The following is a 12,754-nucleotide window of genomic DNA, read 5'->3' as shown; positions in this document are numbered from 1 at the left end:
ATGAAGGTGTGTACTGACCCAGGCAAATCAGCAGTTTATAAAGCAGGAGACAGAAGAAATCTTTTGAGTAGATAAGCAGATGATTTTCCCATGCAGCTTTTGTCTTTCTTCCGACTTCTATTTTTAAAGTATTGATAGCTGGCTATGATTCTTCTTCTTTCTTTTTTTTTTTTTTTTTTCTTCCTCTCAAACCGATCCATTTGTTGTACACTGAATAAGATATCCCGCTCTCCCGGGATGCGTGAAATGGGCAGGCATTAAAAATTGACGAAAGCGAGTTCCCTGGCTGAGTCTGCAAGCCTTATCTGAGGCTGCTTGAAAGTAAAAATGCCAGTTGTGTTGGAGCTTTGAAAAACGGCTTTCCCTTGTGACCTGCTGCCTTTTAGTGAGAGCAGAGTTTACAGCTCTTTTTAAGAGTGATGAGTGCAGTTGGCGAGTTTCTCTTGTTATGCCCATTAGCAAGATTGGACTAATCTGCAGGACGTAACCTGGAGGTAAACTGTGAGTGAAGGAGAAGGAGAAGACAAGGCTAAAAAGGCGTTTTGTAGTTTCCTTTATCCCAGAGTCTTTCCTGGAGCCAGCAATTAATAACATTTTCCTATCTGTGGAGAGCCACGGTCTCTGCGAGTGCACAGACATTATAAAGGACATGTCAGCACTGCCTGCCAGGGCATTAAGAGGGACAGCTTTTAAAATTGCCGTTGAAATCAGTGACTAAGCACCACTGCTGCAGCAGAATTAACAGCTTGTTAATTTAATAATTAAAGAAAGGTGGGGCCTTGCTAGACAGGAGCAGGGCAGCTGGGGGCAGCTGGGCCAGGCCATGGACCTGTGGGAGGGCCTGGCGCAGGGCCTGGCCAGGCTGTGGGAAGCTGGAGACTTTTTTAACTCGTAGGGCAAAATGGCATAGAGCTGCCTGGCTCCGGTACCTCGGATATTCATTTTCCTGCATCCTGTTGTTCAGTCAAGTCAAATGTTGACCATGTGTGGATTTTATTACATTTGATAATGTGAAATAGGGTAGCAGTTGAAGCTTAAGTGAGATGCACTTCTTTGCTGTCTGACATCTAGTTTCATCTCTTGTATTAGTGTTTCCAGTACCCCAAAACCTTAACTAGACTATTTTCTAAACATTAACTAGACTATTTTGTTGTTGTAACATTCAAACATTTAGCAAAAAATAATCATGTGGAAAGAACTTTATTTCAAATCCTCTCTCAGAGAGGGTATAACATTTGATATGACTGGGCCATTAAGTGAGCTGGAACCAGCAGTTTCTGTATTTTTCATGCTGACAGGTATTAGCCTATGCTACCCTTACACGCATGAGAAACTACATTTATTTCACAATTGTCTGATGAATTTTGTAGCCCGGTACAGGGTGATCAATACTGTATCTACAAGGCTTGCTGTTTATTTTTTAAAATATGAACTGGACTGAACAGGAAAGGATCAGGCTTGCATCAAATTTGGTCTTACGACCATAAAAGAAATTTGACTGAATTAATGCCTTCAGAATATACAATAGCTTTCTTTATGATTTTGAGGAAAGCAGTTTACTTTTGGCAAGGAAGAGACCAACAAGGGGATACATACTGAGTGGGAAGGAATGGTAGGGCAGCTGTTCACTTAGAGAGACAGAGCCGGTTCCTTTTCTTATTAAGTGCAGTGTGGAGTCATTTTATACATCTGTATCAGTAGCTTTATACATGTATACATGTATATATATGTTTTATAGATGTGTACAGTTACTTTTTTTTTTTTTCTCTTACGAAGTGGTTGTATGGAAATGGAAGTATTGGAAATGGGCACATCTGCAAAAGATACAAAACAGTACATTTCCTGGGAATAACGTGTTTGCTATCTAGCCTTTTTGCAGCAGAGCACTAAGCCTCTGAAGAGGGCAGTTGCAGTGGCAACTTACTTCTTTGCTGCCACTTACTTCTTTAGTATTTCCCCAAGAAAAAGATGTGTTTGTAGTTCAGGGTTTCAACTCTAAATTCTGACATCTGATAGCCATTCTTAACACCACTCACTGTTCAGGAGCTTGTAGTCCTAGATACTATTCTTTTCTTGGAAGAGAAAGGAATATTTCTAGCCTAACACCTGCTTTACTTTTACCGAATTCCTATTTTTTTTTTTTTTTTTTTCCCTCATGGTGATCCTGAGAGTGCTTCTACAAACTGAAATCACAGAGGACTTAGATTTCAGGAAGGGACTCTGTGGAAGGACAAGATAAATAAAGTGAAAACAAAGATCTTGTTTTCTTCCAATGTTCTTTTGTGACTGGACTGAAATGAGAAAAATGTGTATGGGGTTGGGAAAACAAATAGAAGCAACCTAATCCACTGCATAAGCAGAAGTCAAAATGAAAATTTTCAGGCATTCTAGAAGGCATCATCAGATCTTTAAGGGATTTAAGCTGACCTCTTCATAACCTCCATGTGCACAGAGACAAAAGGACACGCCGGGAGGAAGCGTGTCAAAGCATTACAGCAGTGCGCTAGACAATGGAAATGCTGAGCTGCATGTTATTTAGAGCATTTGCATGAAGATTCTGTGACATAGCATATCGGTGTCTGACCATTTTTCTTTAAAGAACAAGACAAAATTGCTGAAACTAATAGTATAAAAACTGGAGTTTGGGTACAGGTTGCAAGGGACATGTTTCATGGGGAAGAGAATGTAAGGCGAATCTGGGCAAATGAATTGGACTGCTGCATTTCCAACACTGGCACGAATTTCACACTTTTTTTTTTTTTTTTTCTTTTCTGTATCATCTGAATTGAAAAACGGTTAATTATGGGAAGGTATTTTTTGGAAAGGCCAGAAGAGGGAATGACTAAAGAAATAGAGATAAATCATTTCTCTTGTTTAATATTTTTAACAGTAGAGTCTTGAACTCTCTGGATTCTTAATTAGCCATATAAAATAAATGCTAAATGAGTTAAGCTTAGTAGTAAGAACAAAGCACCTTTACAGAATAGCTTAAATTTTGGTTATGAAGACAAGTAATTAATTAAATTCTAGCCATCATTTTGAGCTAAGCAGGTCTCACACCTTCTTCCTCAGCATAAATTTTAAATGCAAATGATTGGATTTGTACAAACATAGGGGACAGATTTTCACAGTATTGAATTAGAGATGGAGACTGCTAATGGCTGGCACTCGTCCTTGCCAGGGTGGCTGGAAACAAAAATGCTGAAAACTGCATTATTTTTTTTTCCCCAGTCAATCTGACACAGACTGGAAGTCATAAGCTAATACAATGTAAAACATGTTTTTTCCTCAACTGTAAATATAAGAAATTTAAGGAGAAGGTGTATTTTTAACTATAAAATATTCTGCTGTCTGTCTCTAGCAAGGTGTTAGCTGAAAATGTTGTCAGTCAAAATATGTATGAGAAAGTTGTGGGAGTGTCCACACAGCACCACAGATTTGCATGTTCCTACCGACTTTGTGTTTGTTGTTCATCCATGTCAGTGAGATTCATTCCAACATCTAAATTAAAATTTCAGTATAAAAGGCCAGTTGGGGTTTTAGTTCTGAATTACTGGAGGATCAGTTGTTTCAACAATAACGTTTGTCAGTTTTTCATATTTCTTTTACATTTTAATTATAACTCATCAAATCTTAACCGATTACTCTTGGGTTAGATTCAGATGAATGCCACTGAAGGGTGTTTTAATTTAATGGAAGCAGCATAACATCTGTTTCTAATGTTTTAAAAGCCAATTTATATGGAAATTTTGCTTTAGCAAAAAGTCAATAGATGTGGACTTCTCTAACACCTCCTGTAAAAATTCAAAACTTGAATTAAAGCAGCATCAAAACAATGCCATTCTTTCTTGCTGTAGCAGTGTGATTACATTTTCATAGCCTTTCATTTGTATCCTTTTCCTTCTATTGAAATGGAATTTTTGTCTTTTATAGCCGAGCCATCAAGACAAACCAGGACCTTCTGCCAGAGACGCCGTGGACGCATATATTCTACAATGACTTCTGGGGAACACTTCTCACTCACAGTGGGAGCCACAAGTCATACAGACCTCTCTGCACGCTCTCCTTCCGCATCAACCATGCTGTTGGAGGGATGGACCCATGGGGCTACCACCTTGTAAACGTCCTGTTGCATGCTGCAGTCACAGGCCTTTTCACAAACTTCTCCAGGATCCTCTTTGGGGATGGGTACTGGACCTTGATAGCAGGTCTGCTGTTTGCATCCCATCCAATCCACACTGAAGCTGTAGCAGGGATTGTGGGGAGGGCAGACATCGGAGCCTGCCTCTTCTTTCTGCTTTCCCTGATGTGTTACGTGAAGCACTGCTCTACGAGAAGTTCCTCAGCTAGTACTTGGGGCTGGATCTTGGGAACGGGAGTGTGTGCTGGGTGCAGCATGCTGTGGAAGGAGCAAGGAGTGACTGTTCTGGCAATTTCAGCAGTGTACGATATCTTTGTATTTCATCGGCTGAAAATGCATCAAATCATTCCTGCTTTATACAAGGTGAGTCTTCTTTTCTTTCCAATAAACTATTCATAAAGCACCAGTCACTATTAAACAGGTGCTAAATGAGTTTCCAAGCACACAATAATCCTTAGTAGTTTAGTCAACTCTGAAAAATATGCACAGATGTCTGATACTGAAAGTATGTTTAAAGCAGTTTAGTAAGGACTTTTTACATTTTGTTTAAACAATGTGCTATTACCCATTGCTATTATTTGACGCTGGGGATGTGTTTCTTTCAATTACTTTCCTTGCTTCCAGCAGCTCTCTCCTCATTCTGTTTACCATCAGGCACTGGATATCTGGCTGCCTTTTGCAAAGAACTCATTCGTGCTCTTATCCTCTTGTATCTTGCAAACTCAGCTTAGTTTGGTTGAGCATGCAAGTGCAGCAGCTGATACCATCTACAGGCTCCCTGAGGCAAAGATAGTGCTTTTATTGTTCTAGTTTAACAGAGTTGCACAGAACCTGGGTACATGCCTTTGGCATGTATTTTTTCTCCCCCTAGTAGGAAATGTGACACAAATCTTGTACTGCCTTACCAAACAAAATATTTCTAATTTTTCAGCTTAACTGGCCTAAAAGCAAGCAAGTGAAATAAGAATAATAATAAAAAAATGTGCATCAAAACCCTCTCTAACTTCTCCTCAAAGCTCATGTATTTTTGTGGTACCCATATACCCTGTCTGAAATCAAGATTCAGTTACGTTAGTTGCTGTACAAGTGACTAGTACTGTACAAGTGAAAACAGAGTCAAAAGAAAGCAAGTAGTCTCTCACAGCTGATAAACTGTTGTGACATGTTGACTTAGTTATGCACTTTTCTGGCAAAAATGAATGTTTTGACAGTATAATATCTTATGTTTTTTTTTTTTTTTACTCACATATAAAATATGTATAGAACATTAATTATTATTACATTGCCCAGTACTATCTATTTTATATTTTCTATGTACCTGAGTTTACCCTTTCATATAAAATATTGTTTAGAGAAGTCTAGTGAGACTGTCTCTGGCCTGCTCCATTAAAAGACTGGAAATTATTTTCCAAGGCTGCTATTTAATTGACATCAGTGGATACTTTGACAGTGGTCGCTCCCACTTGGAGTTGGGCATCTTGGAGGAGGTCCATAAGTCCTTCTACAAGCAGCTAGGTAGCATGATCACGAGCACTGGTTCTCATGGGGGACTTCAATTTTCCAGACATCTGTTGGGTAAGCAACTCAGCCAGGTACGTGCAGTCCAAATGGTTCCTGCAATGTGTTGAAGACAATTTTCTGACACAGGTGGTGGAGGAGCTGACGAGGCAGGGAGTGCTCCTGGACCTTGTCCTTACCAGCAGGGATGGGCTTGTTAGGGTTGTAAAGGTTGGGGGCAACTTGGGATGCAGCGACCATGAGATGGTGGAGTTCAAGATGGAACTTGGTGGAAGAAGTAAGGCTAAAAGCAGGATTGCAACCCTGGACTTTTGGAGAGCCAACGTCGACCTCTTCCGGGACCTGCTTGGGAGTATCTCATGGGCTAGGTTGCTAGAAGGCAAGGGTGCATGTGAGAACGAGGCTACATTTAAACAGCACTTCTTCCAAGCTCAGGATCGGTGCATCTGTAAGAGTAGGAAATCAGGGAAGGGGGGCAGGAAACCTGCATGGATGAGCAAGGAGCTCATCGGTAAGATCAAAAGGAAGAAGAAGGTTTATGAAATGTGGAAAAAGGGCTTGTCCTCTTGGCAGGAGTATAGAAGGGTTGTCAGGGCCTGCAAGGACGTGACAAAGATGGCTAAAGCCCACCTAGAATTGGGGCTTGCAAAAAAGATAAAAGATAATAAGAAGTTTTTTTTTTTTTTTTAAGTATGTAAACAGTAAAAAGAAGACTAGGGATAACGTGGGTCCCTTGCTGAATGAGGGGGGTGTCTTGGTAACGGGAGACACCGAGAAGGCGGAGATACTGAATGCTTTCTTTGCTTCAGTCTTTGCTTCAAGGACTGCCCCCCGGCATTCCTCAACCCTGGAGGGAGGAGAAAGAGTCTGGGAAGTGGAGATCTCCCCCCTTGTTGACAAGGGAGTGGTTCAGGAGCATCTGAGTGGGCTCAACACACACAAATCCATGGGTCCTGATGGGATGCATCTGCGTGTGCTAAGGGAGTTGGCAGATGTGTTTGCCGAACCTCTCTCTATCATCTTTGAAAGGTCCTGGAGAACAGGAGAGGTGCCTGAAGGTTGGAGGATAGCCAGTGTCACTCTGGTCTTCAAGAAGAGCAAGAAGGAAGATCCGGGAAACTACAGGCCAGTCAATCTCACCTCTGTCCCTGGAAAGGTGTTGGAATAGCTTGTTCTGGATGCCATCTCCAAGCAATTCGAAGAGAAGAAGGTTATGAGGAGTAGTCAGCATGGATTCACCAAGGGGAAGTGGTACTCAGCCAACCTCATTGCCTTCTATGATGGCATCACCAGCTGGGTAGATGAGGGGAGAGCAGTGGCTGTCATCTACCTTGACTTTAGCAAGGTTTTTGATACTGTCTCCCATGACATCCTGCTAGCAAAGCTGATAAAGTGTGGGATAGATGAGTGGACAGTAAGGTGGGTTGAGAACTGGCTGACTGACTGAGCTCAGGGGGTGGTGATCAGCAACACAGAGTCCAGCTGGAGACCGGTGACTAGCGGTGTTCCCCAGGGGTCGGTGCTGGGTCCGGTCTTGTTCAACATCTTCATCGATGACCTTGATGAGGGAATAGTGTCTGCCGTCAGCAAGTATGCCGATGACACAAAGCTGGGAGGAGTGGCCAACACACCAGAAGGCTGTGCTGCCATTCAGTGAGACCCGGACAGGCTGGAGAGCTGGGCAGGAAGAAACCAAATGCGGTTTAACAAGAGCAAGTGTAGAGTCCTGCACCTGGGAAGGAACAACCACATGTATCAGTACAGGCTGGGGAATGACCTGCTGGAGAGGAGCTCTGAGGAGAAGGACCTGGGGGTCCTGGTGGATGGCAGGTTGACCATGAGCCAGCAGTGTGTCCTCGTGGCCAAGAGGGCCAATGGGATCCTGGCATGCATAAAAAGGAGTGTGGCCAGCAGGTCAAGGGAGGTGATCCTTCCCCTCTACTCTGCCCTGGTCAGGCCTCACCTGGAGTACTGTGTGGCGCCCCGGTACAAGAAAGACAGGGATCTCCTGGAAAGAGTCCAGCGGAGGGCCACAAAGATGATACAGGGCCTGGAACATCTTCCTTATGAGGAAAGGCTGAGGGACCTGGGTCTGTTCAGCCTTGAGAAAAGAAGACTGAGGGGGGATCTCATCCATGTGTATAAATACCTGAGGTGTGGGAGACAGAGGGATTTGGCCAACCCCTATTCAGTGGTTTGTGGGGACAGGACAAGGGCTAATGGTCACAAGATAGAGCACAGGAAGTTCTCCACCAACATGCGAAAGAACTTCTTCACGGTGAGGGTGACAGAGGGGAACAGGCTGCCCAGGGAGGTTATGGAGTCTCCTCTGGAGATATTTAAGGCCTGTCTGGATGCCTACCTGGGCAGCCTGCTCTAAGGAACCTGCTTTGGCAGGGGGGTTGGACCTGATGATCTTTTGAGGTCCCTTTCAGCCCCTTCAGTTCTGTGATTCTGTAATCTCCCCCTTGGGACAACTCCCAGTGGACAACTCCCACTTGGAGTTGGGAAATTTGGGTTTTGATTGTAGCATCTGGCCAGTGTGTGACAAATCCAGACCACTGTGGCAATTTGGATGCTGTCATTTTGATTTGAAATGACTTTTTAGTTTTATTTTCACATAATTTTGAAATGACCATGATATAAGAATGGTGTTTTAAACTGATATTTTAGCTCTTCTGAAGTAACTAGCAACAACAGAGCTAAGTTTTCTTACTAAAAGCTTTGGTTTTAATTTGGTTCTCTGAGTTTAGACATACAATGATGACGACTAGTTTATTTTGGTATTAAAAAAAATCCAACAAAACAGATTATGTAGCTGCTTTCAGCTTCACATCTTTTTGAGACTGTTTGGGTGTTGCCTTTTTCTTATTGTTTTGGCCTTAAAACATGTCCCTGGTAAGAATTAAAAAAAATCTTTCTTCCTAGAACAAACTGTAAAATCTCCTTAAGTTAACAAAATCAACTTTTGATTATTTTTTTTTCTTTTAATGTTGCCTATATTTTTTTGCTTGAAAAGACATTCCTGCACTGGAACTTGTATGACAGTAGCCATTCACAGATGTGTCTTCCTGTGCTAGCAACTGGCTTGAGTATTTCAAAACTAGAGTGCAGTTTAAAACAAAAGAGAACCAAAACCCGCCAAACTTACCAAACAAAACCCTGTCTTGTTTCAAAAATGTTTTTTAAGAATATCTGGGGAATTTGAAAGAATTGAATCAACTTATGGGTTCTGGAACTTGTGCTTTGCATTTTCTCAGTGTGGGAAGGAGATTGTAGAAGAAAAATAAAAATAAAAATCAGAAATCAAACATCGGTCCAGAAAACAGTTATGGTCTTTGTGTAGGAGAAGAAAAGTGTAAAATGGAGCCAAGGAAGAGAGGAAAATATTTTTTAAAAGATGGCTAGCTTAAATCTGTACAGAGTAAGTATGCAGTAATAATACAAAACTGAATGCAGAATAAACAGCGTGCTGCAGTATCCTTGTAATGGAATGGTTGAAAGGATCTACCCTTTTCAGTCTATCTAACCTTAAGCTAAACTTTGTCCAGCTGAGCTGACACAGCTGTTTCAAAGGTTGTGCTGGAAACTGGAACAAAGAGGAAATGCAGGTGATAAATAACCCTTAAAAAACAAAACAAATATTCCAGATACAGCTTTAGGAATTGGATACTGGCTGTATCCTGTCTGTATTCAGTTCTCTTTGTTGCCCTGCAAACAGCTACTGAGAGGAATGCTGAGGTGTGGGGGCAGAAACGAGGAACTGAGAATGAGGGATTTCGGGGAGCGGGTGGTTAAGGACTTGGGCTAGCTTGCTGACAGACTATCACTTTTGTCTTCTGCAAGCCTTTTGAGAATGTCACCAAGGGAACTGAGACACAGTTAATTATGTATAAGGAATTGTAACATTGCTGACTGCCTTCAGGATGGTCAGTGAGAATGAGCTGGTAAAAACAGCCTTAAAAATGCTCCAGCAGACGGAAGAGATGGTATTGGGGTTCCGAGGCTGTTTTTTTTTTTTCTTCATTTTTTTTTCCCATTTTGTTCTTATCATTGGACCAAGTGTCAAATAACTATGAAGTGGTGGCTACTACACAAGACCAGTAGCCATTTATGTGGCTAACACCTGTGATCACGGTGAGTCCCGATGTGTCACATCAAGTCCGTGACAGCATCCCATTGCAATTGGAAAAGACTGGCAGGGCTTCTGAGCAAGGCAGCAGCAGAGCAGGACCACCAGCAGAGCAGATGAACATTACCCGTTATTTAGAAGCTATTTTTAATACACTTTTAAAAATGTATATCATAGCTGCTTATTAAACTATCCAGCTCTTTTCCCTGTCATCTACATATTGGTTATTCAGTAGAACTTGGCTGCTGATCTTTTTCCCTTTGCCAAGTCTTGTTGTATTCCTGTCTGCCTGCAATACTTGCTCTCTGGCTGGCAAAGTTGTCAGTCTGAACCCAGTTTGATTTGGTTAGCTCTATTTTATTCTGTCTGACTTGCTTTCTAAGTGCGCTCTGATAAGAATATATCCCCTGTCTTTAAGTCAGCAGAATTTGTTGGAAATTATTTATTACAGTTGTAAATGAGTTGTCTGGAGTGAGAGCAATTAAAAAAATGTGTCTCTAGTGGGGCAAAGCATTCTTCATGGAAGAAAGCTGGGATTTTGCTTGATTTTCAGTATTTTAGACCTTGTTTCCACTGTAAGTTGCATGGCAGGTATGCAGACTGATTGAATTGTCATGTGTCGTATATACCTAATGATAGTACCTGTCAGCAGTCAGACTTGCACAAGTTAAACTACCGGAAGTGTAGGGGTGTGAGGGGGAACCTGACTATGGGAGAGAGCTGTGATCAAGTTCATAATTATAGAAACTATGCAAATTCAGAGACCTAATTCTTTTGTACTTGCAGTCCCCAGTTTGAGAGCAGAGCCATTAATCAACATTGCTGTACACAGCCTTCTGTCCAATTAGTAGGACAAAGCTAATATAAGCCCTGTGGTACTGCCCTTTTTTTTAAAAAAAAAAAACAAAAACGTGGGAATGGAGCTGGACAACATTAGCAGTTAAAAAGAGGAGGTGAATGCACTTAATACTCATTTTTAATATAATGCTAATGATAAAATATTTATTGCTATGTGGTTTATGTGTACAAACTGCCTTACCAAAATAATGAAACCAGATGTATGTTCCATTAATATTCCCTGCTATAGTATGGTAACATTTTGCCAGATCAACATACTGTTAATACAGAGGGTTCCCTGTACTAAAATAAGGACACCTCTATTTTCCCATCACTTATTTGACTAACAACCCCAGCCCTGGGAGGTCTGTCTCCCATGTGGAATTAGTTACTGGTATCTATAGCTGAACACGAACCGCAAATTGGATTGCATGATGCATTATCTAACCTTTCTGTGCTATTATAACAGTATTGGTTTTGTAAAACCCAATTCTGTTGGAAACCTATATTTTATTTAAGGTAATTATGGAAACCTGGGCCTCTATGGATGACATGTTGAACCACCAAACCAAACACTGCTTTCTTTTATGTTCTTGGAATGGCCTTATTTGTGGGTGATATGTATGATTCCTGCTCAAAATAGGACTTTGTGTATTAGATAAAGCTCCTCATTTTTGAGAACACTCTAGACTTGAAACAAGCCACCTTTTCTATTCTTTGAAGTAGCGACTTTTAAAACTGTCATGCCTTGGAAAGCAATTTCCAAATAAAATGCTGCTCTAGATTTAAACTTGGAATTTTATGCTTCTCTTCCGGGGAGCTTTAAAGCCTTAGCAATGCAGTGGGTCTTGCTGGTTTTTCATCTCTTCTCCATCTACAAGTTCTGTCATTTTGAGGCAGTGTTTTTATCATTGTTTAAAATCTAGCTTGATGGTGGTGTGTTCTCTGTTTATTTTCTGCAATCTAAGGAATTTTAAGGTACTTGAACTTAGCCACAGGCCTGGATATTTTGGCAGACCTGATTGGTAAGCCACGATTTTGCAAGATATTTCACTCAAACACTTGTGTGGGTATGGTCCTGTCTTAGCTGAGTGTCTTTGTGCTCGGAGCCAGATATTCAGCCAACATGCTTCTCCTGGACATTACTTCTGTCCCAGTTGAAAATAAAAATAACTTAGGGCTTCCAAACATGACATGAGCTCTTATGGGTTCTCTTTGTGAACAAGAGCTATTTCATAGCATGCTTGTGTGCTGTGTAACCTCCTTGGGTTTGGGGCTGAGGGCAGGTCCGGAGGCCCTGGTTCTTGGTGCCCAGCTGTGAGCTCCTGCTTAGTGGCGGTCAGCTGGGGGTTAATTCATCTGGCAGCTCCAAGCCCGTACAAAATTGTGGAAATGCTGAGACGAATGTGCCTGTACATACATTGCTCATATTTCCGGAGGAACCAGCCTGGTGCTTTTCTCTTCACGCTGCGGGAGAGCAGCAGCGTGAGGCCTGCACTGTCCTGGCCATCGCTCCCCCTCCCCCGGCAGATAGCTCCTAGACAAAAGAAGCTATTTGCAATTTGCTTCTTTCTTGACAATTTCAAGTAGCTAATACTGCTGTTTCCTGTAGTTCCCACAGCTCCTTGCTGCTTTTCCTTTTGATCCTAAAATAAGAAAAGCAAGATTGGCCTTAGCTATCTTTCTTGTCAGAGATATTGATCTCCTGCAGGTCCTGTGATGTCAGTGGAGTTGCACCGAATTGGACATCAATAAGTATAAATAGCTATTGTTTCCTGAAACTATTTTCATGTGGTGATTTAAACCACCAAAACAGATCACATATGACAGAAATATAGCATCCCTAGGCAAGTTTTGGAGAAGGGCTTTTTTTTTATTATTATTATTTTCTTCAAATACGGAATTGTATGCTATCTGAAGTTTCTGGGTTAAAACGGACTATGTTTTAATATTAAATCTGTAATATCTTTTCTGGAATTGCTACTAAAATCTGTGTCATTTTTTCTACCCACTTTGAAGTCTACAATAATATTTTGTAAATTATTTTTGAGAGTGCCTCTTTGGGAAAAAGGAAGAAGGACAGACTTCTTTAATAAATAAGTAAATCAAAACCAGAGATGCTTTTT

At 41.4% G+C, this 12,754-nt stretch overlaps 1 protein-coding gene across 5 annotated transcripts in view; it reads left to right on the top strand.

The window, feature by feature from the left end:
* TMTC2 (transmembrane O-mannosyltransferase targeting cadherins 2) overlaps window positions 1-12,754 on the top strand; it is a 419,977-nt gene that overhangs the window by 98,241 nt on the left and 308,982 nt on the right. For all 5 annotated transcript variants that reach the window (XM_032182578.1, XM_032182587.1, XM_032182560.1 and 2 more), the window contains exon 2: window positions 3,934-4,504. In XM_032182578.1, the coding sequence (XP_032038469.1) occupies window positions 3,934-4,504 (571 nt within the window). The remainder of the gene's footprint in view (window positions 1-3,933; window positions 4,505-12,754) is intronic.

The sequence above is a fragment of the Aythya fuligula genome, chromosome 1 (genome assembly GCF_009819795.1).
Source record: "Aythya fuligula isolate bAytFul2 chromosome 1, bAytFul2.pri, whole genome shotgun sequence".
Taxonomy (NCBI): domain Eukaryota; kingdom Metazoa; phylum Chordata; class Aves; order Anseriformes; family Anatidae; genus Aythya; species Aythya fuligula.
The sequence above is the reverse complement of the archived record's forward strand: the minus strand, read 5'-3'. Positions and strand labels throughout refer to the sequence as shown.